Source organism: Petaurus breviceps, unplaced genomic scaffold (assembly GCF_028583685.1).
Source record: "Petaurus breviceps papuanus isolate PSGF00001 unplaced genomic scaffold, PetGlider_PUasm1.0 91133, whole genome shotgun sequence".
NCBI lineage: Eukaryota > Metazoa > Chordata > Mammalia > Diprotodontia > Petauridae > Petaurus > Petaurus breviceps.
Genome location: NW_027187419.1, coordinates 57760212 through 57787434, shown reverse-complemented (window position 1 = coordinate 57787434; position 27223 = coordinate 57760212). Strand labels below are relative to the sequence as shown.

General features: G+C 37.7%; 1 protein-coding gene across 3 annotated transcripts in view; it reads left to right on the top strand.

The window, feature by feature from the left end:
- MIPEP (mitochondrial intermediate peptidase) overlaps nucleotides 1-27223 on the top strand; it is a 189802-nt gene that overhangs the window by 141219 nt on the left and 21360 nt on the right. For 2 of the 3 annotated variants that reach the window (XM_069080141.1, XM_069080140.1), the window contains one exon: nucleotides 2380-2453. In XM_069080141.1, coding sequence (XP_068936242.1) covers nucleotides 2380-2453 — 74 coding nt within the window. Of the gene's footprint in view, nucleotides 1-2379; nucleotides 2454-12924; nucleotides 13043-27223 lie in introns of all 3 variants that reach the window. The other variant, XR_011166757.1, reaches the window with a different exon arrangement.

Below are 27223 nucleotides of genomic sequence, written 5' to 3'. Positions count from 1 at the left end.
TCACTGCAACTTCAGATTGTATTTTCTTCCACACACTATGACACTTTATTCAAGTTAATTGACCAAAACTTTTTTAATGCATTACATGAACCTGACTTAACATAATGTTAAAATGTGTCCATGGTTTGGCACCAGCATGTTTATTTTCTATATACTCCTTTGCAGACTGCAACCAGATGTTTTACTTGTCTCATTTTATTATTTTCAAAGCATTTAAAGACATAATTTTACTACAGAAGATAAGCTTTTGGGGATGCAAGTCAAAACAGCTGGAAGATATCCTTTTTTCCTATAAAATATGTAGAAAAAATAATCTAAAGAAAGAGATTACTGAAAGATTGTTGACTGGTGTTCCAGTGAATATATGTTGTTCCTTTGCTGATGATTCCCCTAATTCTCTCTCTGATATGATGCTAATGTACATGGTTATTAACAGTGTCAAACTAACTGCTTTTGTAATACATATATAATGTGAATTGTGGTCTCATCAAAAACACAACATACTAGCACATTTCAGGTTTGGAGTTCCAGGGGTCTTTATTGCCTCTGTTGTTCCCAAGGGCCACAAGCTGGGTAAGTGAAGAACTGCATCTAGCAAAGAGCCAGAAGATGTATTTGTGAGATATTTGACTAGGAAAGGCAAATGCAAGCTCAAGCCCAACAGTCCTAGGTGCATCAGCAGCATTTCCTGAACTGTACTTCTGCTGCTGCCTCTAACTCCAAATGTACATCTCGCCACTTTTTTCTTCTCCTATCTCGTCCATGCCTTAGCCTGTTCTTTCCTTCAGGGCCTTCTTGCAGGCCTGGAATGTTTTCCCCCTTTGCCTCAGCCTCTTAGAATCCCCTGTTCTCTTTAAGGCAAAGGTTCTTAACAATTTTTGTTTTGGGCCCCTGTGGTACCCTATGGACTCCTCTCAGAATTATGTTCGTAAATGTACAAAATGTGAAGGACTGCGAAGAAGACTAATTATAGTGAAATACTATTATCAAGCTATTTTAAAAACAAAACAAGTCTTTTGGCTCCAGGGTAAGAACCTTGCTTACGTGTTACCTTTTTTTAAGGGTCTTTTCCTTTTCCCCTTACTTGTTAGTGTTTGCCCCCACCCCAAAATGACTTTGTATTTATCTAGTACATATTTGGTATATACTTACCTTCATATATATCACTTTCTATAGTAAAATATAAGCCCTTTGAGAGTAAGACCTGTTCAATTTTTATATTTATGTTGCTAGGGTCTAGAACAATGCCTAGCAGACAGTAGGCTTTTAAGAGATGATTGTTGAATTGACAAAAGGTTGCCAGAATATGTATCCTGTAATGATCTTGCCATATTCTGTCCCTACTGTGTAACTTGGATAGAATTTTAAGACCAGGGGCCTTGCTTTACAAACCACCAACCCTATAGGTTAGAATATGGTGAAATATTACAATGAAAGCATCAGTTTTTAAATAAAATTGTTTACCTGATATTGTCAGCTGGGTTAGAGAAAATGCCAATTTGACAAACACTTTTGAACAGATAGTTTAGGATCATAAGGTGTAGAGAAAGAAGGAAGCAGAGACCATTCTGGTCCAATCCCCTCATTTTGTACTTGATCAAAGAGACTCAGAGAGGTTCATTGACTTACCAAAGTGAATCTAGCAGTCCACTTTTGCTTTTTCAACTTTATCATTCGTAGTTCTTCCCACCCTTACAAAACAAGGTGATTATTGGCTCCCCTGTTTACCACATTTTCATTAACTGGAAGAATTTCCATCTGTAAGAATTTCAGGGACTCAGATTTATTGTTTTTTAAAGACTATATTATATTACATGGAAGTTTATATGATACTGTATTCTTCCTTTTGATGGTGAATCCTCCATTATAATCATAGTGTGGAAGGAACCTATGTTCTCAAAAGCTATGCAAGTGGAGCAGAAGTTCCTTCAGATATCACCAAGCTAGTAAGGTTTCTGAGTTCCTACCTAGCAATTGTGTTTCTATTGTGACCAGTTTCAGGGAGGCTCAGTACAAGAAGGTTAGCCACCAGCTGATGAATTTGGGGGCCATAACAAGTCATAAAAGCACCTACTAAGACATGTAGTGGTTGCAGTCTATGTTGATAGAGTAATTAAAAGTCTGTCATTGATAAAAGATACTGCATAGCAAACAAAATAATTTTAATGTGTACTGCATCTGAATTTATTTATTTTGATATAATTGAGCATCTGAATTGGAGTTTTAGAAACAGGAAAAGAATGAAGACAGGAATTGTCCCAAGGTGTTTCAAAGTAAATGTTACTTGTCAATTCATTTGGGAAATTTGAGACAGCTGTGACTGGAAGCTAAACAGGTTGCAAATGCAGGTGGCTGTAACCTTATCTGTCTTTTCTCTAGGGTTATGGGGGAGCGCTATCGAAGGGAGATGCTGGCGCATGGTGGTGGCAAAGAGCCCATGCTCATGGTTCAAGGTAAAACAAAATTAAGGTTGTTTCATTTACTTAATCTTTTCCTTTTTAAAATAGTTTACACATTTTGGCAAGCCATAAACACGTGTAATTATATAGGACTAAAAACTTTTAACCTATTCTTAGGTCAAATCTTTAACTTTATCAAGGTTTCAGAGCTGTTTAACATCAAAAGGGTTTATACACAATTGGAATTGTGTAAGGGCTTTAACATACAAAAAGAGAGAACAGTATTATTAGTTAAGAGTTGTGCTTTATTTTATTAATTAGATTTTATCTAAAGGTAGAAAGCAAGATAATATTGTAATTCTTTTTAAAAATTAGAAAAAGCCTATATGAAGTAGTACCTCATTGAGAGTGACTTTATACAAATGTTTATAATTGACTTTGTACTACCATCATGAATATGTTTTCTTCAGACATTATTTTCCCCTAAAAGTACCAATGATTTTGCTGGGTGCTTTGTTCCTTTTTTTTTTTCACCCAACAAGAAGCCACAACTTTATTGATAGAAACAGTACAGATTCAAATCAGGTTGCATTTAATCTTCTCTGAAACACTGAAAAAATGTCTTTGTCTTCAGATTGTTACATCATTAATTCCATAATTGCATCTACAATATCATTATAGTCTTGGCTCTCAATGCATTTGCTTGAGACATGACCAATTCTGTGTCTTTAACTTCCACGCCTGTTTCATCAACCTCTTCCTCTTCCCTGTCTTCTTGTACAGTTGGAGTTTGTGTGTTTTCCTGTGTGCTTTATTCTTTTTTTATCAAATATTTTATGAACTTCTAGTTTGCATCATTCATTTCCACAAGATTTTGAGTTACAAATTTTCTCCCCGTTTTTCCCCTACCCATTACCCCAAAAAAGTGATCTCACTCCTCCACTCTGCTCTCTCCCATATCTTCTCCCATCCCCGCTCCAACTTTCCAGTAGGGCATGGTGCATCTCTATGCCCCAGTGCCTGTATATCTTATTTCCCAATTACATGTAAAATAGTATTAATAATAGTATGTTTTTTTAACATTTGATTTTAAAACTTTGAATTCCAGATTCATTCCCTTCCTCCCTTGTCACCCACCCTTACTGGGAAAATAAGCAATTCAGTATAGTTTGTACATGTGTAGCTATGCAAAACATTACCATAGTAGATATATTGTAAAAGACTGACTGTATTTCTCTCCCTCCTATCCCACCTCCCACTTGTTCTATTCTCTACTTTTATCCTGTCCCTTTTCAAAAGTGGGTGCTTCTAACTTGCCTCCCCGCCAGCTTGCCCTCCCTTCCATCATCCCCCCCTCTTATCCCCTTCCCCCTACTCTCCTGTAGGGTGAGATACCCTATTCAGTGTGTATTTCATTCCCTCCCTAAGCCAAATTCAATAAGAATAAGGTTGACCCATTCCCTTTTGCCTTCCTGTTCTTCCCCTCCAATGTAACCATTTTTCGTTGCCTCTTCTATTTGATATAGTTTACCCCATTCTGTCTCTCCCCATCTCCTCTCATTATGTTCCTCTCTCACCTCTTAATTTCACCTTTTAAGTATCATCCCTTCCTATTCAATTGGTCCTGTGCCCTCTGTCTATATGTACGTGTACACACATATACACACACTCACATATGTATTCATACGCCCATATACCCTCCTATATAGACATATGTATGTATGTATACATTCCTAATCCCTTCAACTGTTCTCATACTAAGAAAAGTTTCATAAGTTACAATTATCATTTTTCCATGTAGGAATGTAAATAGTTCAACTTTGATAAGTTCCTTATGATTTCTTTACCCTGTTTACATTCTCATGCTTCTCTTGCTTCTTGTACCTGAATATCAAATTTTCTATTCAACTCTGGTTTTTTCATCAAGAATGCTTGAAAGTCCTCTATTCCATTGAATGACCATATTTTCCCCTGAAACATGATACTCAGTTTTGCTGGGTAGGTGATTCTTGGTTTTAATTCCAGCTCCTTTGACCTCTGGAATATCATATTCCAAGCCCTTCAATCCCTTGGTGTAGAAGCTGCCAGATCCTGTATTATCCTGACTATGTTTCTATAATATTCAAATTGTTTCTTCCTGGCTGCTTATAATATTTTCTCCTTGATCTGAGAATTCTGGAAACCTGGCTATAATATTCCTAGGAGTCTTCTTTTTGGTATCTTTATCAGGAGGTGATCAGTGGATTCTTTCAACCTCTATTTTGCCCTCTGGTTCTAAAACATCAAGGCAGTTTTCCTTGAGAATTTCTTGAAGGATGATTTCTAGGTTCTTTTTCTGATGTCTTGTCCTCACTAGGCTGTCCTCACTAGGAGGTTAGCTTCTCTGTGTCATTTTGTGGGTTCTGTAGCTCTAAAATTTGTTCATGAATTGGAGGAGGTAGAAGCGAGAGCCATGCAGAAGTCCTATTTCTACTCTGCCATCTTGACTCTGCCCCCATATGCTTTATTCTTTATATACAGGCATTAGACTATATAAAAACCCAATTAAACTTTTTTCTCCCTTGGATTGAAAGAGGCATAGTAAAGTTATAATGTGGATAACTGTTAGTACTATTCATTTAGATGCTAGAAAACACTCAAGTTTTTTCTTAATTTTACTAACATTTTAGTAGGAAACCATATTGGATTTTTGAAAAATTGCATGTGTTTTAAAAATAAACATGCTGAAGACTCACATATTCAAATGGCTCTGTAATCTAATCAACTTTGGTGCAGCCCAATTATACCTGTCCCTGTGTAACACTTTTCTGTGTCCTCTCACAAGTTTGCTACTGAGGACCCATCCAATATGATCGACCTTCCTGGCTTCCTAGTGATGTTACAAGTAGAGTACTTGCCATCATTTGGCTATTCACTGCCATCTTTTTCTCTCACAATACAGGACCAGCATATTTTCTCATCCCATAATATGTTTCCCTCACATCTTTTATTCCTGTTCTTCAAAGTTCCCTATTGATAACATGGTACAATGTGCTTATACCCACCCTCTTGTTTGTCCTCTCTATTATATCCATTTTCACTTCTTTGGAAAGAGTTGTGTACAGTGTCTTGCTATCATACAGTTCTAAAAATGGTTATTTAGAATCCAGTGGTTCACACTTGCTTGTTAAACAAAAAAGCTCTTTGTTTGCCATATATTTTTATAGCAAAAGTTTTAATGTTGCATGTTTGTCAAAAATCCCTCAACAGTAAATTATACCATTTCCCCATTGGAAATTTAGAACATAACTAAAACTTATGGAATACTATAATGCCTGCTTTGACTTCAAATTTGCTATTTTTACAATAATACATTGAGAACTAGAGCTTTAATCTTAAAAGTCTTATAAAACCCATTAAAATATGTTGCTTAAAATTAGCTGTTATTGCCCTAATGTGTTATAAAATCTCTCACAATAATTGCTTGGAATGTCTTATTTGTCAATTATAGAGTACAAAAATGGCATAGTATAGAATATAGAAATATGAATAGCAATAAAATTGAAGGCACAATCTAATTTCATCTGTATCTTTTCTAATTTGAATAACATTCTAAATATCTCCTTATAACTATACTTTCTTTTCTTCCATTACTATTCAGTTTTAGACTATGAAATGGAATTTAGTTTAAAATGTAGTGACTCTTGCAACTTTTTTTTCTTCTGTCTCCCTGCCTCTCTCTCCTTGATCCCTTCCCTAAGGCACTATTAATTATAATGGATATTTAAGGTTCTATGCCTTTGAATCCCTTGAGTTTTTTTTGGTTTGTTTGTTTAAGTTCACTTACTTTTATTCTTCACCTCTGGAAATCATGTTGGTGCAGCTTTGAGAAAGTTATTTCAGAAGGTAAAGTCTCAGTTTGTTCCACTGAACTTGTAGCATTTCTTGCACCACGTCAGAAGTGAGTTCAACATATTCTACAAGCCAGAAAAGAAAGAGAGTAACAGACTTGAGTTATGATACCTCTGTTATAATCTTAACTCTGATGCTCATTTGTGTTTCTGCTTGGGTAAATAGCATAAGCTCTTTGTGAACTCAGTAGTATGAGTGGAATAATTTTTAAAATAACTATCATCATTTCAATCAAAATAAAACTTTTTGTATTTTTCTGCCTTTTGGAGAAACTTTTTCTGCTACTTGTAATAAGTGAAAATTTTGATTTGCCAGCTTCCTATTTTGTAACATTTGATAATTTTTTTTGGTGATGATTAGATGACTTGTAATGTTTAGATTGGGTTAACCCTTAACCCGTGTATTTGTGGTTTTTCCAGAATATTTTAGACATTTTCAGCATGTTATAGTGGAATCCTCCCTGTAACATGAATTTAGTATTGATAATTAGAATTTTCGTGAGGAATAAATTAATGATATGTGCTACTAGGTTTACATTTAGAAAGCCCTTGTTATTTTATCAAGTGCTTTCCTCACAACTTTGTTAAGTAATAAACAATTATTTTTATCACCATTTTTACAGAAGGAAACAGGTTTAAGTTGATCAAAGTTGTTTAGCTAATAAATGGCAGAGCTCAGACTTGAACCCTGGACTTCTGATTCCAAGTACTTTTTCTTTCTTGTATATCATGCAATCTTCATATTTATTAGATATGTACCAAAGAGCAATAGCATCTGCCTCTTCCCTTATTACCACCTCCCTTGTCCCCTCTCCAGAAATAGATCTACCTGCCTCTTTCACTGTGAATGCCTGCTCCATAGTTAACAAATTTGCTTATCATCTTAAACCTTTTTCTTTCCCATCACCTCAATTTTCTGGTTCTCACTGAGACTTGGCTTCTTTCTAATCACAAAGCCAGCCTTCTATTGTTAGTTGCAGTTTCACTTATAGCCAGCACCTTACTGGACATAGTGGAGGAATCAGAATACTCTTTGTTCCCTACAACTCTTCCAGATTGCCTCGCTACACCTAACCCTAGGTAATAACCTCGCCTTTCTTGAGGTTCATTCAAACATAATCCAGATATTGGTTGCTATTATCTGCTGATTCCTGGGAAAGTATTCCTCAGTGATTGCAGGGTTTGGGTCGCAGTCTTTCTCTTGGCCCTAGTTGTTGCCCTCACACTAGGGGACTAAAATATATACATCGATACTCCCTCAAATGCCTTAACTTTACTCAAAGGTAGGGAACCTGCTGTCTTGAATCCACAATTGGCCCTCTCAGTCCTCAAGTGCAGCCCTTTGACTGAAACCAAATTTCACAGGACAAATTGTTCAGTCAAAGTGCTGCACTTGAGGACCTAGAGGGCCAGTTGTGGACTCAAGACTGCAGGTTCCCCACCCCTGAACCAGTTCCTCAAATCTACTTAATTCTCATGTCCTATTGCTTGACAATACCTCAACTACATTTAGAGATAATCTTGATCTTTACTTCTTAATGTTACACTTCCATGGTTGTGAATTCCAACATTCCTTTAATCATAATTTTTTTTATCATTCTGTCCTTTCCTCTGTTCCCACCTAGCTCTTTTTTATCCTCAAAGTGATCTACAGTCCCTTCTCTTAGACAACTAGATGGTACATTGGGTAGAACACTTGGCCTAGAGTCAAGAAGAGGAATTCAGTTCCAGGCTTAGACATTACTAGCTGTTCCCTTGACAAATCACTTGACCTCTTGTTTTTCACTCATTCTCAGTTGCGTTTAGCTCTTCATGATTGCATTTGGGGTTTTCTTGGCAAAGATACTGGAGTGATTTGCTATTTCCTTCCCCAAGTCCTTTTTAAAGATGAGGAAATTGAGGCAAACGGTTTAAATAACTTGACCAGGGTCACATAGCTAGTAAGTGTCTGAGGCCAGTTTTGAACTCAGGAAGATGAGTCTTCCTGACTTCAGGTCTGGAACTCTATCCACTGTGCTACCTAGCTATCCCACTTAAACTTTATCTGTCTCAGTTTCCTCAGTTGGAAAATGGAGAAATTAATAGCACCCGCCTCACAGGGTTATTGTGAGAATCAAATGAGATGATACTTGTAAAGTGCTTAGGATGGTGCCTGACACACAGTAATACTTAAAGATTTATACCCTTCCCTCTTTCCCAAGGCCATCACCCCTGCACTGGCTACAATCTCCTCCCTTGCCTATCTCAACCCTTTGGTAAATCTGTTTTAAGTTTACAATATCCTCTATACCAGTGGTGTCAAATTCAAGTAACAACAATTCCCTGTAGCCCACTGAAGTTTTGTGGACTGCATGAGTTTGACTCCTTTGCTCTATACTCATGTCTCTTGCCCCTTTATACTATCACTGATCATGCCTTGCCAAGTCCCAACCTTGAATTACTCCTGCCATTAGTCACTTTTACCCCTATTCATGAGCTGTTGAAGAGAAATAGAAAATATTATGAAGCATTCTGTCAAGGTCCACTATAAATTTGTGTTACATCATCTCAATGAGACCCTGATGGATACAAGGCAGTCTTTTTGCACTTCCCTAATCATTTCAACATCCCACTTAACACATTGGCTATTTGAGACTTTTATATCCCTTTTCAAACTTTGAATTATGCCCCTTCTCATAGCTCCTCAATTGAAGATGTTGCCTTCTACCTATCTGAAAAAGTTGAGACCAGTCACCAGGAGCTCCCTTTTCTCCCTTCCTTTTCATTTCATGTAACTCGGATGTAACTCCCTATTTTCTCCTTCACTTATCTCTTCGGAAGAGGTAAACTTTTTACTTGCCAAGACAAGCCCCTCTATATATACCCTTGATCCCATTCCATCTTGTCTTTTCCAGTAGATTTCCCCTTCCGTCATCTCCATTCTCTAACTAACCTTTAGACTCTCCCTGTGTATTGGCAGCTTCCCTGCTGCCTAAAAACATGCCCATGTTCCTTCTATTCTTACAAAACTCTCATTTTATCTGACCTTCCCTGTTGACAACTATCCTGTTTCTTCCCTTTAATTTCTAAAATCTTTGACAAAGCTCTCTGTAATAAATGTCTCCACTTCCTCTACTCTCATTCTCTTAAACCCCCTGCAGTCTGGCTTCTGAACTCATTCAACTGAAACTTCTCAGCTAGGTGGCAAACTCCTTCTGCAATCCCAGGGAGAGACAAAGCAGAGATAGAAAATAAAGGTTTTGGGAGGAGATATTCAGTTAGATAGATAGAAAGATAGAAGGTATATCCAATGTGTGAAGGTAACACATAAAAGTGAAAAGAAAGATGGGAGAGGTTATAAAGGAGAGATAAGGTTCTGTAGTCCAGAGGAAGTCAGGAATAGGGCCTTGCAGAGGGTCAGTGGAAAGGGTAGATTCATAGTAAGTGAACTGGCAGGTTGGGGAGGGTGAGAAAGAGTTTTGTGTGTGTGTGTGTGTGTGTGTGTGTGTGTGTGTGTGTGAGAAAGAGAGGAATAGGCTATCTAGGACAAAGAAGGCCCCAAGTACTGAGGGAAGTTTCAGGATGAAGCTTTATTGAAGACTGTCTACTGATTCTTTACCTACTGCTATAAACAGCCATGTCTCCTTCATCCTTAAAAAAAACCCTTACTTGATTCTTGTATCCCTGCTGACTCTAAACCCATTTCTCTTCTGCCCTTTGTGACTATGTTCCTTGAAAAGGCTGTCTATCATAGGTGCCTGCTTCCTCTCCTTTCTCTCTTCTTACCTCTGCAGTCTGGCTTCCAGCCTCATCATTCAACTACAGTTGCTCTCCCCAAAGTTAACCGTGATCTCTTAATTATCAAATCCATTGACCTTTTCTCAGTCTTCATCCTTCTTGACCTCTTTGTATCTTTTGACACTGTTCATCAACTTCTTTTCCTTTATGCTTTCTTATCCTTAGGTTTTCAGGACACCATTTTCTCCTGGTTCTCTCCTTCCTGATCATTCCTCAGTCTCCTTCACTGAATCTCTATCCTGTTCATTCCCCCCTAAGCAAGGGTGCCCCACAAGGTTCTATCCTTGCTCTTCTTCTCTTCTCCCTCTATACTTCTTCATTTGGTGATTTCATCAGTTCCCATGGATTTAATTGTCATCTTTATGCTGATGATTCTCATATCTACATATCTTGCCCTAACTTCTCTGCTAACCTCCAATCTCACATTTCCAACTGCCTTTCAGACATTTTGATATGGATGTCCTGTAGACATTCTTAAACTCAACTTGTCCAAAACTTAATACATTATTTCCTTCACGCCCCCCACCCCAAATCCTTCCCTCTCCCCTACTGTTACTATCCAAGACATCCTTCCAGTCCCTCAGGCTTGCAACCTAGGTGTCGTCCTTGACTTCTCACCATAAAACTTACCCTCCATATTCAATCTGTTGCCAAGGCCTGTTTATTTAACCTTTGCAATTATGTCTTCAATATACCTCTCTTTGGCACTGCTACCACCCTAGTGCAGCCCTCATCTCCTCACACCTGGACAATTGCAATATCCTGCTGTTGGATCATCCTGTCATAAGTCTGTCCCTGCTCTAGTCCCTCCTCCATTCAACTACCAAAATAATTTTCCTAAAAGCCTCATAGCATAGCCATTTCCTTCTATCTTTACAGTATTCTGAAATCCTAAACCACCTTTCCCCCTACCCCCACATATTCTTTGATCCTTTTGATTCACTCTGTCTCTCTGCTCCAGGCATTTTTTTTTTTACTGTCCCACTTGCTTGGAATGCTCTCCATTCTAGTCTCCGTCTCCTGGTTTCCCGGGCTTTCTTCAGTTCCCAGGTAAAATCCCACCTTCTACAGGAAGCCTTTCCCAATCATTCTTAATTCTAGCCCCTTCCTTGTTAATTCATTTCCTGTTTATCCTGTACATAGCTTATTTGTACAAAAACGAATTTGCATGTTGTTTCCCCTATTACATTATCAGCTTCTCAGGGACAGGAGATGGTCTTTTACCTTTCTTTGTATCTCAGCATTTTGCTTAGTGTGTGGCATATAATAGGCAGCCAGTTTATGTGATGTAATATAATCCGACGTCATGCAATGCGATTTTGTATCTTGTATGAAGCACTCACCCATTAATAACTGTACCTTGAAAGGAGCATGCATGGTATAGGAGAAAGAACACTGGAAGTGGATGGAGTTAGGAAACAGGGATTCAAATAATTTCTTTTCATTGGGCTTCATTTTCTTCATCTGTGAAATGAGATGAGACTAATGATATTTTGGGTTCCCTTATAGAACTCTCATTCTGTGAATAAATGCTTGTTGATTGGTCAGATATTTTAATACTCTCAATGAGAGGGTAACAAAAGCCCAGTTCAAGCATTAGGTGTGGTTTCAAGAAACAGTTATGTCCTGTGTAACAGACACTAACCCAAGAGGTTTCCTGGCCTTGAGCTTCGCAGTGAGTTTGTTATTCTCTGAGAATACTAGTTGTCAAACAGAAAACTGATTTTTAAAGCCAAATGTTTCCTTGTACTTAAGGGAGCTTTGCTGGGTGGCCTTAGGCAAGTCACTAAATCACCAGCTTTTTTGACAGTGTTAAAACCTATGATTCTGTTTTATCCCTGCTATTCTCCAAGACTTAAAGTTGCAAATTCATTCATTCTGGACCTTTCTCAAGGTCCGAAGAGCTTTTAGGTCATTTTGTTTCACTAAATGGAAGTTATTTCTGATTGCAATGTTGTTTTACGTTGAGAAGCCCCCAGTGACAAGTTTTTTTTTTTTTAAAGCAATTGGGGTTAAGTAACTTGCTCAAGGTTACACAGCCAGTTATTTCTGGGTGTGGTGCTAAGTATCTGAGCCCGGATTTGATCCCCAGGTCATCCTGACACTGGAGCCGGTGCTCTTACTCACTGAGCCACCCGGCCACCCCTGAGTGACAAGTTTCTTAACCTGCTTCTTGTCCTTATCAAAATGAAGCTTATTTTGGGCTCCTCTGCTGTGATTCTTAGTCTCAGAACAGGAAAAAAAGCAAAACAAAACCCCTTTTCTTTCTTTAAAAAAATCTTATTTTTATGGGCATCTTTTTTTCTCTATCACATTTATTACCAAATAATCATTCCCATCTCAGAACTCTCCCCTATAACAAAGTCCAAAATAAGAAAGAGAGGGAAAAGAAAAGGCAGTTTGAGAATACTAATTAGCACACCAATTGTCTGACATTATATGCAATGTTCAACACAAGTCCCTTCTTCTCTGCAAAAAGTGGGGGAGTCACATTTTCTCTATGACCACGCTTGGGTTATTATAATTACATAGTGTTCAATTTTAAGAAATTTTTTTCTTATTGCTAATGCTTAAGAGAAAAACCCTAAGGAACTTGGCATTGTGCTCTGTGAATGATTCCTTTCCCTGTGGTGATTCTGCCTGTGGCCAGGAAAATCTATCCCCATGCAGTGGCTGTGGCATTTGGCTTTCAGATTCCAGATCCTCAAACTATTCAGTAATTCTCTAATTTACATTTATCCTATATCTACTTTTAACAGGTTTTTTAAAAGTACAAAAAAAAAAAAACCCAAAACCCTAAACAACCAGGATTGTTGATAGACACTTCTTAAAAGACCTATATCCATTTTTCTTTCTAGGCACCAACAGTTTCTTAAAACATTGAGGGAAGGAAAGGAACAAGCATTTATTAAATGCCATTAAGGAAATCACTTTACAAATATTTACCCCACTTAATCCTCCAAACAACTCTTTGAGGTAGGTGCCATTGTTACTGGAATTTTCTAGTTGAGGAAACTGAAGAAGATAGAGGTTAAATGACTTGCCCTGGGTCACACAGCTAGTAAATGTCTGAGCTAAGGCTGAATTTGAATTCAGGTCTTCTTGATTCCAGGTCCAGTTCTCTATCACCCATGCAAGGTTTTTGTCACAGGAAGCAAAGTATTACTTCATTCCAGTTTATTTCGGCACATATTTACTTAGCATTTGCTGTATATGACTATGTTAGGTGTACTAAGGACACAAAAATGTAAAACAATTTAGACCCCAAACTTAAAGAGTCTGCAGTCCAGTAGTTGGGCATCAAGAAGGAAAAGGAATGAAAAATATAGACTAAGTCTAATTTAAGTTAGAATGCATATATATTAGAGACTAAACAGAGAAATGAAAAACTTCAACAATTAAAGGATCACTGGGGCAATGGGATAGAAGTGGCAGCCTGAGCTGGTTCTTGAAGAAAGGGAAGGATTACCTGAGGCAGAGATGTAGAAGTCATCTGTCCCAGAGATGAAGTTCGATACCTGCAGATTCACATAGTAGAGAGAAGACTGGTATCAGCAAATGGCTAATAGTGTAGTGCAGAGCTGAACATGTTTTAATTCAATTTAGCATGTATTTCATATTCTTGCTCTACGTACAAGGCTTACATACTGTGTTTGATTCCGTGACTACAAAAGCAAAATTGAAATAGTCCTTGCCTTCAAGAAGTTTAGATTACTTGGGAATATTTAACAGATGTGTCTCATAAAATTAGGTGAGTAAAAGAGAAATTAGAAAAAGTGCTCTAGGAATATTTGAGAAGGAAGAGAGCACAAACATCAATAGAGAAAAGGTTTTATGAGCGAATTGAAAAATAAGGAAGGTAAATCATGTGAAACAGAGAAAGGAGGAAGGAATGAGTTCTATCTTTGAGGATTGGGAGCAGAGAGGAATCATGCAAAGTCAGAACAGTGGGGAGAGAGCCATTAGAAAGTGAAATTGGCTATGAGAGAAAGATATGAACCTTGAAGGAGCAAGGCTGTGGCAGGAGTGGATTGAAGGGCACAGGTAAAGGCCGTAGCCTTGGCAAGGAGAGTTACCTCCTCCTTCAAGACCAGAGGGAGCAGAAAATAGATGAAATTAGAGATTTTTTTTAAGTATTCTGGGTGAGGTAAGTAGTCCTTAAACAAAAGCTTAAACAAAGGTGTTTTTTTTTACTTTTTTACATGTATGTTATATGATTTATCATAATAATTTTATCATTGGCCTTTTATGATGATTAAATTACCCTTCTATTAGGAGAAGAAACTACAAACTCAGAGAGTTAGTCTTTCTCTAAACAAAGCTACTAATTTCAATATCCTTTCCAGGCACTTTTATACATATAGATGCAGATATAGATAGAGATACAGATATAGATTTTTTTATTTGGAGGGGGGAAGGCAGGGCAATTGGGGTTAAGTGACTTGCCCAAGGTCACATGGCTAGTAAGTGTTAAGTGTCTGAGGCCAGATTTGAACTCAGGTCCTCCTGATTCCAGGGCCCATGCTCTATTCACTGTGCCACCTAGCTGCCCCAAGCACTTATATTCTACCCTAGCTTGTACCCTTATCACCTCTTGCCTACACTGCTGTAACAGCTTTCTAAGACATCTCTCTGCCCCCAGTCTCTCTCTTTTCTACTCCATCCTCTATATAGCTGTCAGATTGGTAAACATAAAGTAGAGCACTGATCATAGTGCTTCCCTATTCCAGAAGCTATAAGGGTCCCCTGTTCCCTCTAGAATTAAAAAAACCTCCTTTGTCTGGCATTTGAAACCCTTCACAGTCTGACTTCAACAAATCTTTCCAGACTAATTGTACATTACTTCCCTTAAGGTCCGTACTTTCTAGCCAAATTGGCCTCCTTCCTTAGGCTCATATACCTTATTCTATCTCCTGCCTCTATATCTTTGCATAGTGTGTTTCCTATGTCAACAGTACCTTCCTCCATGACCCCTACATTGTAGAAACCATAGTTCTTATCAAAGTACAGCTCAAGCTCACAATTTAGGGGAGGTGTTTCCTCATCTCCTTAGTTGTTAGTTCTTTTTTCCCAGTGCTGAAATTACTTCGTACTTTGTACTGCATATATTTGGTGTATGTTTACCTATGTTCATATTGTTTTCTCCCCCACCCCTACCCCCATCCTGAAACAATGTAAGTTCTTTGAGGGAAGGGACCATTTCATTTTGGTCTTTGTATCCCTAGTTCCTAGCACTGCTTGGCACATAGTGGTCTCTTAGTAAATTGAATTGATTATGAAAAATAGCTCTTTCCTAATGACTATAAGCCACATATTTTTCAACTTTGCCTATCCCAGGAGACAGGACAAAATGGGAATGGGGGGTTAGTTCATTTCCACTACCATCATTTTTACTATGGGAATGGCAGAGTAGGACAGCAGTCCCTGAATTAGTCCAGGTACAATGGGGTACATGCTGAATTATGAACAAGCAGAACTAGGATCCAGATGGAATGGAGATGAACCTAAAACACTAAGAAACTCAGAATTGCTCCGACCATGTAGAGGTCTCATTGAATAGATCAAGTGAATCTGCCATTCTTGTCTTCTAGAATTGAACGCTTTTTAGTGTAACTTGCCTTTTGTTTTAGAGCTGGCATTTACTTCAGATTTAGGGAAATAGAGGCATCTTTGACTGCTCTGTTTTCTCTTTACTTTTATACCACTTATAAACTCTGCCTTGATTTAAATTAGTTGCGGACTTGTCTTAACCTACATTGTACGTTTTTTGAAGGTAGAAACCATGACCATGTCTTATCTACAGTGGCACTTTGCATTCATATAATATTGTCAGCAAAGATTTGCTGTATTGAATTCAATTGGATTTTTCATTTATGAGCCACACAATTTCATGTCAAATTTCCACTGACATTAGAACTTCCCTGATGTCAATAGAATATACTTTATTTTTTTTAAACTTTCCTTTAAAATTTTGCAGGAAAACTATAGTAAGTTTTAGTCATATTTAGACATTGTGGTTCTGATTAAGACATTCCCACCATAGCCAAATGAGTATGACACACTAGTTCCCTTTTCTATTTATGCCTCTGGTTATGGCATTCCTTATGCTCTCACCCTTCAACCTTTGAACAAAGGATTTTATTGGGGAGGGGAAAGGTTAAAATCCAAGATGTTAGCATTCCAAGAGGTCATTTTAAAATGTCAAGCAATTTTGTTGCTACAGTCTTTTCCCTTTTTTTAAGGGGAAAAAAAGTCATTGTAGTCAAAAGCAGTCAAGAAATTGTGCAAGAAAGTAATAACTTGTCAAAGTTTCAATTAAAACCAGTCATCAAGACAACAGCACTGAAATACATTGCCTAAAGGAATAGTAACTAACAGAATTCTCAAGAATAAGCTGCTTTCAACTAAGCTGACTTATTACTAGTCTCTCAGGTTCTTTCAGACATTCATAATAATGCTACTATATATCTCTGGAAAGCTTTATAGTTTTTAAAACATGTTGACACATCCCATGACTCATTTTACCTTTGCTTTTAGTGTTCTTATATGAACCCCTACATAGTCTATTTATACTTTAGTTACTGTAATGGATCTCTGGTCTCATTGATGTGGGTAATGTCAGTAATGCAAAACACAACTCATCTACACCATCTAGTTCTGTATACTTCCTGTTAGATCGTCCTGTAATTGCTCCACAAGGGGTCCACATCTACCCAACTTTCTTTGTATCTCTCAACATTGTATTCATACCAGTAGAGTATATGAACTTGCTTCAGTTACTCCTTACTCTGACTACATGATTGCCCGCCCTGATAACTGAACATTACTTTTTTGGATGAGCTCTTTAATAACTCTCCTTGTGCAATTTTTCATTCGTTGGTATTGAGTTAAAAAATCTGATTATATAACACCATATGTCTCTCCATTATTCTGTGCAAAACCCTCAACTTTAATTTTTTAGAGAGTGTGACATTTCATGGTATAGCCAGAAAGCCTCACTGGAGAGATATTGTTTTTAAAAGGGCCTTTTTTTCTGAAAGAAACTTAGGGTCATTGAAAGCCCTTTACAACTTCCCAAAAGCAATCTACCCTACTCTCCTATGTTCATTCAAGTGCAGACTTGGCTTATTGTCCATGCAGCACGTCTGTTCAAGATATATGTACCAATCAAACTGCATGTCGTAGTCTGGTCAGCAAACATTCTTTTAAAAAAAAATTCTGAACTTAACAAACACCAAAGACAATGGGTATTCCATGATTCAAAGTAGGTCAGAAGAAGAGGACTGTACATGAAAATACACATTTTATTGCATCCAGCTTGCTTTTCATGTATGTCATAAACTGAGTATTTAAGTTTCAAGGCTGTCCTGTTGGGCTTTGTTTGCTTCTGAACTTCCTTTTGTTCACTTCTGGACACTTGAAAAAAATATTTCAATAGCCTTCTTTTCTTTTCTTTTTTGTCAACTTCTTGAATAACCCCTCTGTCTCTACTACCTCACTGAAAAAAAAGAAAAAGAAAACCCTTATAACAAATATGCATAATCTAGTAAAGCAAATTCAGACACTGGCCATCTTTAAAAATTTATGCTTCATTCTGAACTTAAATAAGTATCACCTCCCTGTCAGGAGTTGTCATTAGTTCCCTGGAAGAGTAGTTGCTCATTGCATTTATCAGACATCTTAAGTCTTTATTTACTGTTGTTTTTATGGAATAATTTGTTTTTCTGGTTCTGCTCATTTCACTCTGTATCAGTTCCAAATTGCTTTCCAAAATGGCTGGAATAATTTGCAGTTCTACCAACAGGGCATAAGTGTTCCTGTTTTATGTTAGGCTCTTGAATAATTGTTTATTTTTAATCATTTTTGTCGGCCTGATGGATGTGAGGTAAAATGTCTTAATTTTCATTTCTTTATTAGATATTTGGAGCATTTTTTCATGTGGTTGTTGATAATTTGAATTTCTTCCTTTGAAAACTGCCCATTCATATCCTTTGACCAATTTATCTGTTGGGAAATGACCCTTGTTCTTATAATATTTGAATCACTTCCATATATATCTTGGCTATCAAATTATTAGAGAAATTTTCAGTAAAGATTTTTTCTTTTTATTTGTTGGCTTTGGTTTTGAAAAAATGCTTTTTAGTTTTATATAATCAAGATGGAAGAACAGGTGGTCTATGATGGAAGCAATGTCATTTTAAGGATATTGAGGGATTAATTAAAAATGAGGGGAAGGAGATACCAAATGTTTGAAGGGGAAAAAAATCATAGATCTTATTACCCCAAAAAGGTGACCAAGAAGGAATCGGTTATTAATGACCCACATGCCCTTCTAGCTCTACAAAATCTTACATAAACAATCTATACATACATTGATAAAGCAGTGATAAGGGGACAAATGGGCTTTCACAAATGATATTCCACAGAAGACCATCTCTTAAATCATACAGCTTTCTGAAAGGTGTAGAAAATATAAGATCCCACTGAGTTTATTGAAATTATGTCCCTGTTCTAATCATGTTAACTAATGTTAGCAGTCCCAGAAAGCAAAATCTTTATTCTTTTCTTAAAATCCTTTAAGGAAGAAAACTTTATATCTTTTCTTGGTAAGACTTTCAATAATGATACTGTAGGGGTTATAAATTTGTGACAAATTTGCCACCATGTAACATTTTTTTTTTGCCTTTTTTTTGGGGGGGGGCAATTGGGGTTAAGTGACTTGCTCAAGGTCACACAGCTAGTTTTTGTGTTAAGTGTCTGTGGCCAGATCCTAATCCAGGTCCTCCTGACTCCAGGGCCGGTGCTGTATTCACTGTGCCACCTAGCCGCCCCCACCACGTAACATTCTTTGTTCATGCTCATTTGCCACTTTGACAAATACTATTTTCCTATGCTTCTTAGCAACTGTCCTCCAGTTATCTTTGTTTCTGATTGACAACTGTAATATGTCTATGTGATGAAAGAATAGATCTTTACTAACATCACTTATTACAGTTTAGATTTACACATGAGGCTGTTTATTTTTTCTCTTAGTTTCTTTGCCAGCAATTAAAATAAACTATGCTCCTTTGGTAATGTTCAGTGCTTTAGTTGTGTTCACATGGACTTATCACATAGATTTCATATGCTCAACTGTGAAATTAGCATATTTGACTCCTTAATTTTTTTTAATAAATAGAAGTCCTTTAAAATAACTGATGGTTAGTAAGTTAATAATACCTATGTAGAACAAGAATTTAATAAATTCAATCCAACCAATCATTTATTAAGCACTTATTATATGCCAAGTACTTTGATCAGCACTGAGACAAAAAGAAAGGACAAAATCAGTCTTTGCCTTCAAGGATCTTACATTCTAATGAGTGAGCAAATATAAATAAATCTATGCATAGAAGACAAATACAGCCTGTATGGAAGGTAACCTTAGTGGGAAAGGCACTGATGGGTGTGGAGACTCAGAAAGGCCTTCTGGAAAAGGGATTCCACATCATCTGAGACTGGAGTGAAAGCGGATATAGTGAAAGGTGATGTCAGAGGGATATGAAAAGAAGAGAAAAGGAGAGAAGAGAGGGCTCTAAGTGAATGACCTTGGCTTTTTTTTTTTGGTGAAGTATGAGGTGACATCCTTAGCAGCAGGGGGTTTAGACTGTGACATGGGGAAGCTTGAGGAGTAAAGGAAAGGTTGGAATAACTGCTATAGTGAGTGAGCTAAGGAATTAACGGGGGCGGGGGGAGGGAGGTATAGTAGTAATGCTTTGCTGCAGTAAGGGCCCAGTTGAGATTAGCTATCATTATATTGTAATAGACTCAGTCATCAAACTTTTACGATCTCTGTTTCTGTTTAGCAGCACATGAGTAGGAACAAAGGAGGTGGATGGGTGAAGATAAGGGAACAAGAGATTCATGTGTAGAAGATGGCATAAAGGGGGCAGCTAGGTGACACAGTGAATAGAGCACTGGCCCTGGAGTCAGGAGGACCTGAGTTCAAATCCAGCCTCAGATACTTAACACTTACTAGCCAAGTGACCTTGAGCAAGTCACTTAACCCTAATTGCCCTGCTCTCCTCCCTGCAAAAAAAAAAAAAAAAAAAGAAGAAGATGGCATAAAATTTGAATTGGTTCTGCTGTAGGTCAAGATTAGGAAGGGTGATGACCTGGATAGTAGTAAAGTAGGAAGGATTTTAGTCCAGCATACCTAATCTGGCTGTTACTGAGTCTTGTAGCAGGCTTGATCAGGAGTTTGTGTTTGGTGGCAGTAGAGTGTTAGGTAAAATAATTAGGTAAGATTTGGTGCCTTTAAATTAATAAAGGATTAACTAATCCTTAATATGACTCTTCTACCTGATCTTGCCCAATTTTTATCTCCAGATTTAATCAGAATACTTGTGGTTTTCCTTGAATCTTTGTCTTAGAGTCATATCCTATTCAATTATATATATATATCTCCAAAATGGATTGGGCCCATCAGAATAGGTCTCCCCTAGATAATGCAACAGCTTCGTAATTAATCTCCTTGCCTCAAGTCTCTTAACACTCCAGTCTATCCTCCACACTGCTGCAAAGCCCAGATCTAACCATGTGACTCCCCAATGATTATTCAACTCCAGCATTTTCCTGTTGCTTCCAAGAGCAAATATAAATCTCTGATTAGCTTTTAAAGCAGTATACAACCTGATCCCATCCTGTCTTTCCTATTTCATTAAACATTACTCCCCTCCAACTAAATTGATCTCTCTTCTTCATATACAACACTTTCCATCTCCCATATCCATGCTTTTTCACTGGCTTTTTCCCCATTCCTAGAATGCACTCCCTCCTCATCTCTGCCTCATAGAATATGTCTCTTCTTCATCTCAATTCTACTTGGAGTTTTTCCTGATTCCCTCAAGTCCTAATGCCCTCCATCCCAAACAACATTGCATTTAACTTCTTTGTATTTATTTGTACTTATTCTCTTTATAATTATATGTGTACTATGTCTTCCCCAGTAGTTCCTTGTTAGTAGACATTGTTTCATTCTTTGTACTCATATCCCTAGCATATCGCACAGTGCCTGACAAATACCAGGCACTTTATAAATGCTTATTGATTGTTTAATTCCCAGTTCAATTATCAGTTACTTTTCTCTATACCGTGCCTGGCAAGTAAAAAAAATTTATTTTCATTATGTAGTTTCTTTATCCACTTGAAAGGCTTATTATATCTTCTTTCCCCCCGCTCTCTTTTCTATACACTAGAAACAAAAAAGAGAGGAATTAAAGCTGTGTAGTTAAATGTTTTCATTCAGTTGTTTTCAGTTGTCTTTGACTCTTCATGATCCCATTTGGGGTTTTCTTGGGAAAGATACTGGAGTAGTTTGCCATTTCTTTCTCCAATTCATTTTATAGATAAGGAGATTGAGGTAGACAGGGTTAAGTGACTTGCCCAAGGTCACACAGCTAGCAGTCAGTGTCTGAGGCCAGATTTGAACTCAGGAAGATGAGTCTTCCTGCCTTCAAGGCCAGAACTCCATACACTGTGATAGTCTTTTCTAATCAGAAAAATGTGCTCAATCATTATACTTGTCTTTATTGTTTTTGATAACTTTCCCTTCCTTTTCTTCCTCATCAGTCACTTTCTTTGCCTCTTTATATAATAATTTATAAAAGAAGACATTATTCTCAGCAACTAGTGATTTTTTCACTCCATGAAATAATTTTTGTAGGTTTTTGTAGAATCATGATGAGTAAATATGACATGATATTGCTCTCCATTAATATGTTAAATGGAAACATTTTAGTCAATTAATATCCTCTGAAATATAGAAATGAAGCAAGAAAAAGATGGAGTATATTAAAAAGATAACAATGTATAGATAACAATCTTTTGTAAAGATGTTTTGGAAATCTAAGTTTTCTTGGTACAGCTAAAAGACACCAAGTGTTACACGCATCCTAATTAAATGCAACAAACATTGATTAAACACTCTGTGCCAGGCTGCTGGAGGTACAGATACAAAAATGAAGTAGTTCCTACCTTCTGGGACTTTACATTCTCCCAGAAGAATAGAGCAGGTACACAAGGTAGTAAGGACAAAGTACTCCAAAGCAATCTCAAGAGGAAAAGAGTACTAAAAGCTCTGGAAATTAAGAAATACTTCAGGTAGGAGGTAGCACCTGAGTTGTCCTTTGAAGAAAGCTAGGGATTCTATCGGGGTGAGGGGCGGGGGGTGGGGAATGGGGGGTGGAATCAGAAGGGAGTGCCTTCCAGACATGGAGGATCACCTCTGGTCAGTGTGTGCAGAATCACAGAAGCAGTGGGGATAGAATGTTGTGTACCAGAAAACAGATAGCCTTTTGTTATTAAATTAATTTTTTTTAATGAAAGGGAGGTTTTATATATATGTATGTGTGTGTGTGTGTGTGTGTGTATATGCAGGTGACAGCTAGATGGGTCAGTAGATAAACTCAACAACAACAAAATATGTGTGCATTTGTTTAGTTGTTTTTCAGTCATATCCAACTCTTCATGACCCTATTTGGGACTTTCTTGACAAAGGTATTGGAATGGTTTGCCATTTCCTTCTCACACTCATTTTATAGATGAGGAACTCAGGCAAACAGGGTTAAGTGACTTGCCCAGGGTCACACAACTTGTAAATGTCTGAGGCCAGATTTGAACTCACAAAGATGAATCTTCCTGATTCCAGGCCAAAGTCTCTACCCACTGCACCACCCAGCTGCCTATGTGTAGGCATGTGTGTGTACACATGTGTCTATACGTATGTGTTTGTTGTGGTGTATATGTGATTGTCATGCATGTGCGTATGCCTGTACATGCTTATGGGTGCCCATATGTAGATGTGTGTGATACACACACACACACACACACACACACACATAGTATATGATAAGATCTGGTTTCCCCATGCTTTATAAATAACCAGAGCCAGGAGGCGTGATATTTCTCTGGTTACTAGAATCTGTAGATTTGAGCATGTTTGATTAATAGCTTCCATCTTTCCTTCATTTAAAAAGATGTCATCAAACCCATACTCCATTTGTATCAGAGGAGGATAAGGTCTGGGTCAGGAAAGAGCTGATTTTAGCTCTTGACCAAAGGATGATCCAAAGTCACCATAGACTTAGCCCATTGCTAAGATGCCCTCCTCTCTTTGGTTAGTTTATCATCCAGTCTCAAACCCAGGAATTTTTGACTCAGAAGGAAGCTGTCAAGGCTGAAAATTTCTATTAAATTAGTGATTGACCTTTGTTTAGAGAAGAAAACAGCAAGACAGAAGAAAGCTGCCTCAGGTAGACAAGGAGATTTTCCCAATGTCATGCTTATGTCCACCATTATTGGCAAAGTAAGGGAAGTGGAGATAAATCTCTTCCTTGCTGGAAATCCAAAGGAAAGGAAGCATTTGCTTTTTGGGAGATCAGGCTCCCAAAATAGGCCATCAACATTTTTTTAAACTTGCTTTAGAAAGAATGCCTGAAAATTTTTTTCTAAAAGATTGTACTCCTACAAAAACAAAATTAATAAGGTTTTAAAACAGATTTACAATTGTTTACTCATAGGGGTATCACACTCCATCAATTTGCCCTTTATTTGTACCTTCACATAACCAAATAATGAGAAAATTGAAAGTCCTAGTGACTGAATATATTAGGCTGTGGCCAAAATCTGAAAGCTAGTTATGGATTATCAATATTAAATGATTAGCATTAAAGGTGCAATTCTCTTGTTCTCCCCATAAAATGTACCTCAGTTTTCCATGAGCAGGATACCGGGAGCAACGAAAATCTGTCCAAAATGGAATTTGAATTTCTTTCAAGGAAGAAAAAAAAATTGCAGGATAGCAACAAATGACCATTCTTAAAGGTGACATTGCAACATTTACCTCATTGAGCATAAGTTGTATGTTAACTCTTTGCATAAGATCAAACTTGTTACAACTGTTTCTGGCTAATCTGTTGATTTTTATTGTCTTAATGTTACCATCTTATTCTTCTGCACACAATTCCTTCCTTATTTTCCCTTTGATTTGCATTTAATGCTTTATACTCTCTCACCTGATCTTTATGCATAATTCAACATGATTCTTGCTTCTGACCCTTCATGAACTGAGACTTTGCCATTACAGACTTTTCTGTCCCAACTGGATTAGCCCCACCAGGACCATATCTATGTAACCTGAAGCAGCACCAGAGATGATTGAGTACTGCTGTCCCAAATCATTCTCTTTCCCACAGCTACAGGGCATCTGTTAGTAGCATTGGACATGACCCTGTGCCAGTAGTTCTGTGCTGACTGTGCCAAGCCTTTCTGATCTGGCAGCTTTGCTTTCTGGCCTCCCCCATCTTCAGAGAAGCCTGATATGTAATCACTTCAGTTAGCCATTCAGCAAGCATTTGTTAAATACCTTCTGTGTTCCAGATACAAATACAAAGACAAAAGTAAAATAGTTCCTGCACTTAAAAAGCTTACATTCTCTTGAGAAAAACATGTACATAAATAAACTTGTACAAAATAAATATAAAGTGATTGGCAGAGAGGGAAGCATTAGAAGCTCAAAAGATCAGAAAAAGCTTCATGCAGAAGGCAGTGCTTTGCTTCATCTTGAAGGAAACTAGAAATTCTGTGAGGTAGAGCTGAGGGTGGGAGAGCATTCCAGGAATGGTAAACAGATAGTGACAAGACATGGAGATGGAGTGTTATGTATGATGGACCATAAGACGATCAATCTAGTTAGACTAAGGGGTATGTAAAGAGGAATGATGTGTCATAAGGCGGGAAGAGGAAGAGGACTGGTTGTAAAGAGCTTTAAATGCCAAGAGGAGTTTATATTTGATCCAAGTGGTAATAAGGAGCCACTGGAGTTTATGGAATAAGGGAGTGATTTCATCAGATCTGCACTTCAGGAAAATTGCTTTGGAAGCTGTGTGTAGGATGAATTGGAATGGACTTGGGGGGAAAGGAAAACTTAGGATGATTGTTGAACATTCAGTTCAGAATTTTCAATAAGCAATTGATGCTGGACAGGAGCTTGGTAGAGAAATTAGGGATGGATATATTTACATCTGGAAGCCATCTGCTTAGAGAATATAATTAAATCCATGGAAACTGATGAAGTCAAGTGAAAGTATAGGACACAAGAAGGCCCAGGACAGAACCTTAAGATACACTCACAGTTAGGCCACTATAATGAGTAATAAAGGAAACAGAAAGAACTGAGGTGGAAATAGGATGAGAACCAAGAGAGAGCAGTGTCACAAAAACCCAGAGAGGAACTCTAGTATTCTTTCACTATGTGTGATGTCATGGTCTTTTTCCAAAACAGAGGACAAACAACAGCTCCTTCATGCAGAACTAACCAATCAATGGAACAACCAACTTGGACAGGGGAAGGATCAGTAATAAAGTTTGCAAATAGGTTCTAGATCCTGGTGCAGGATTTATTTGAAAATCAACCTGAGCTGTTTTGGATTGTTGGAGCAAAGACAAGATCAATTGGCCTGAAAAAAAGATGGTGGTGATCCTCTGGGTTTCATTAAACACTGCATCTCACTGAATACAACCTTCTTCCCTCTATAACTGAACTCGGAGAAACTCATGCAGCCTGGGCTAAAATTAGCATCAACCCATCAGTCTTGGCATGTTGTCAGGGAAACATACTTATTATTGTGTGATATGAGTGTACTACTTGGCCAGGTGCACATCAGATACCCAGGAGCCTGTTGGCAAGATGAGATGCAAAGATTATGAAGTAAAGGGGCTGCCACCTACGGCCACTCAGGACTCCCAAATATGAAGGCCAAGGTAGTTCCAACCCTCATGAAACTTGTATTAGAATGAAAGGACTATACACATAGGATTGTGGTGGCCAGGGAAGGGTCCTGAAAATTACTATGATGAGTTGAGCCTGAGGAAAGTAGATTAACGTACACTATCTAAGAATGATTGGGATAATTTGACCATGGTTTCTGAATTTGGGGGGTAAGGAGGGAGTTGGAAAAGTGTCTTGAGGCAAGGTAGTTGGAAAGATTGTCAAGAAGATTCCTGAGAAGTAGGGAGTGAAGTGAAGCATGACCAGTATCTTCCTGATATAGTGGACCAAGAGAAACAGTTGTTCATCCAGACAGTGGGGCCTCACTGCAGCGGCTCTGGAGATCAAAGTGGCAAGGCCATTCTTAGGCTATTATAAAAATAGCCAGGCAGGCCAAGAAGTGTAGGATTCATTAAGGAACCAGAACTCTCTCCTGGACTTGGTGGAATGCGAAAGATATGGAACAGAGGAGAGATTCTAGGAACCTATTTGTATTTCCTGTTTACCTTCTCATAATTCTGTTGCTTCTTGTATTTGAAAGTCAGATTTTCTGTTTGGCTCTGGTCTTTTCATCAGGAATGCTTGAAAGTCCTCTATTTCATTGAATGTCCATATTTTCCCCTGAAACATGATACTCAGTTTTGCTGGGTAGGTGATTCTTGGTTTTAATCCCAGCTCCTTTGACCTCAAGAATATCATATTCCAAGCCCTTCAGTCTCTTACTGTAGAAATGACTAGATCTTGTGTTATCCTGATTGTGTTTCCACAATACTCAAATTGTTTCTTCCTGACTGCTTGTAATATTTTCTCCTTGACTTGGGAGCTCTGGAATTTGGCTATAATATTCTTAGGAGTTTTCTTTTGGGGATCTTTTTCAAGAGGTGATCTGTGAATTCTTTCAATTTCTATTTTGCCCTCTGGTTCTAGAATATCAGGGCAATTTTCCTTGATGATTTCTTGAAAGATGATGTCTAGGCTCTCTTTTTGATCATGGCTTTCAGGTTGTCCAATAATTTAAAAATTATCTCTCCTGGATCTATTTTCCAGGTCAGTGGTTTTTCCAATGAGATCTTTCACATTGCCTTCTTTCTATTTGTTCATTCTTTTGGATTTGTCTTATACTTTCTTGATTTCTCATAAAGTCATTAGCTTCCATTTTCTCCAATCTAATTTTGAAGGAATTATTCTCTTCAGTGAGGTTTTTTTATTTTGTTTTGTTTTGTTTTGTTTTGTTTTGTTTTTTGCCTTTTGGAGGTCAGTTGGGGTTAAGTAACTTGCCCAAGGTTACACGGCTAGTTTGTGTGTGTGTGTGTGTGTGTGTGTGTGTGTGTGTGTGTGTGTGTGTGTGT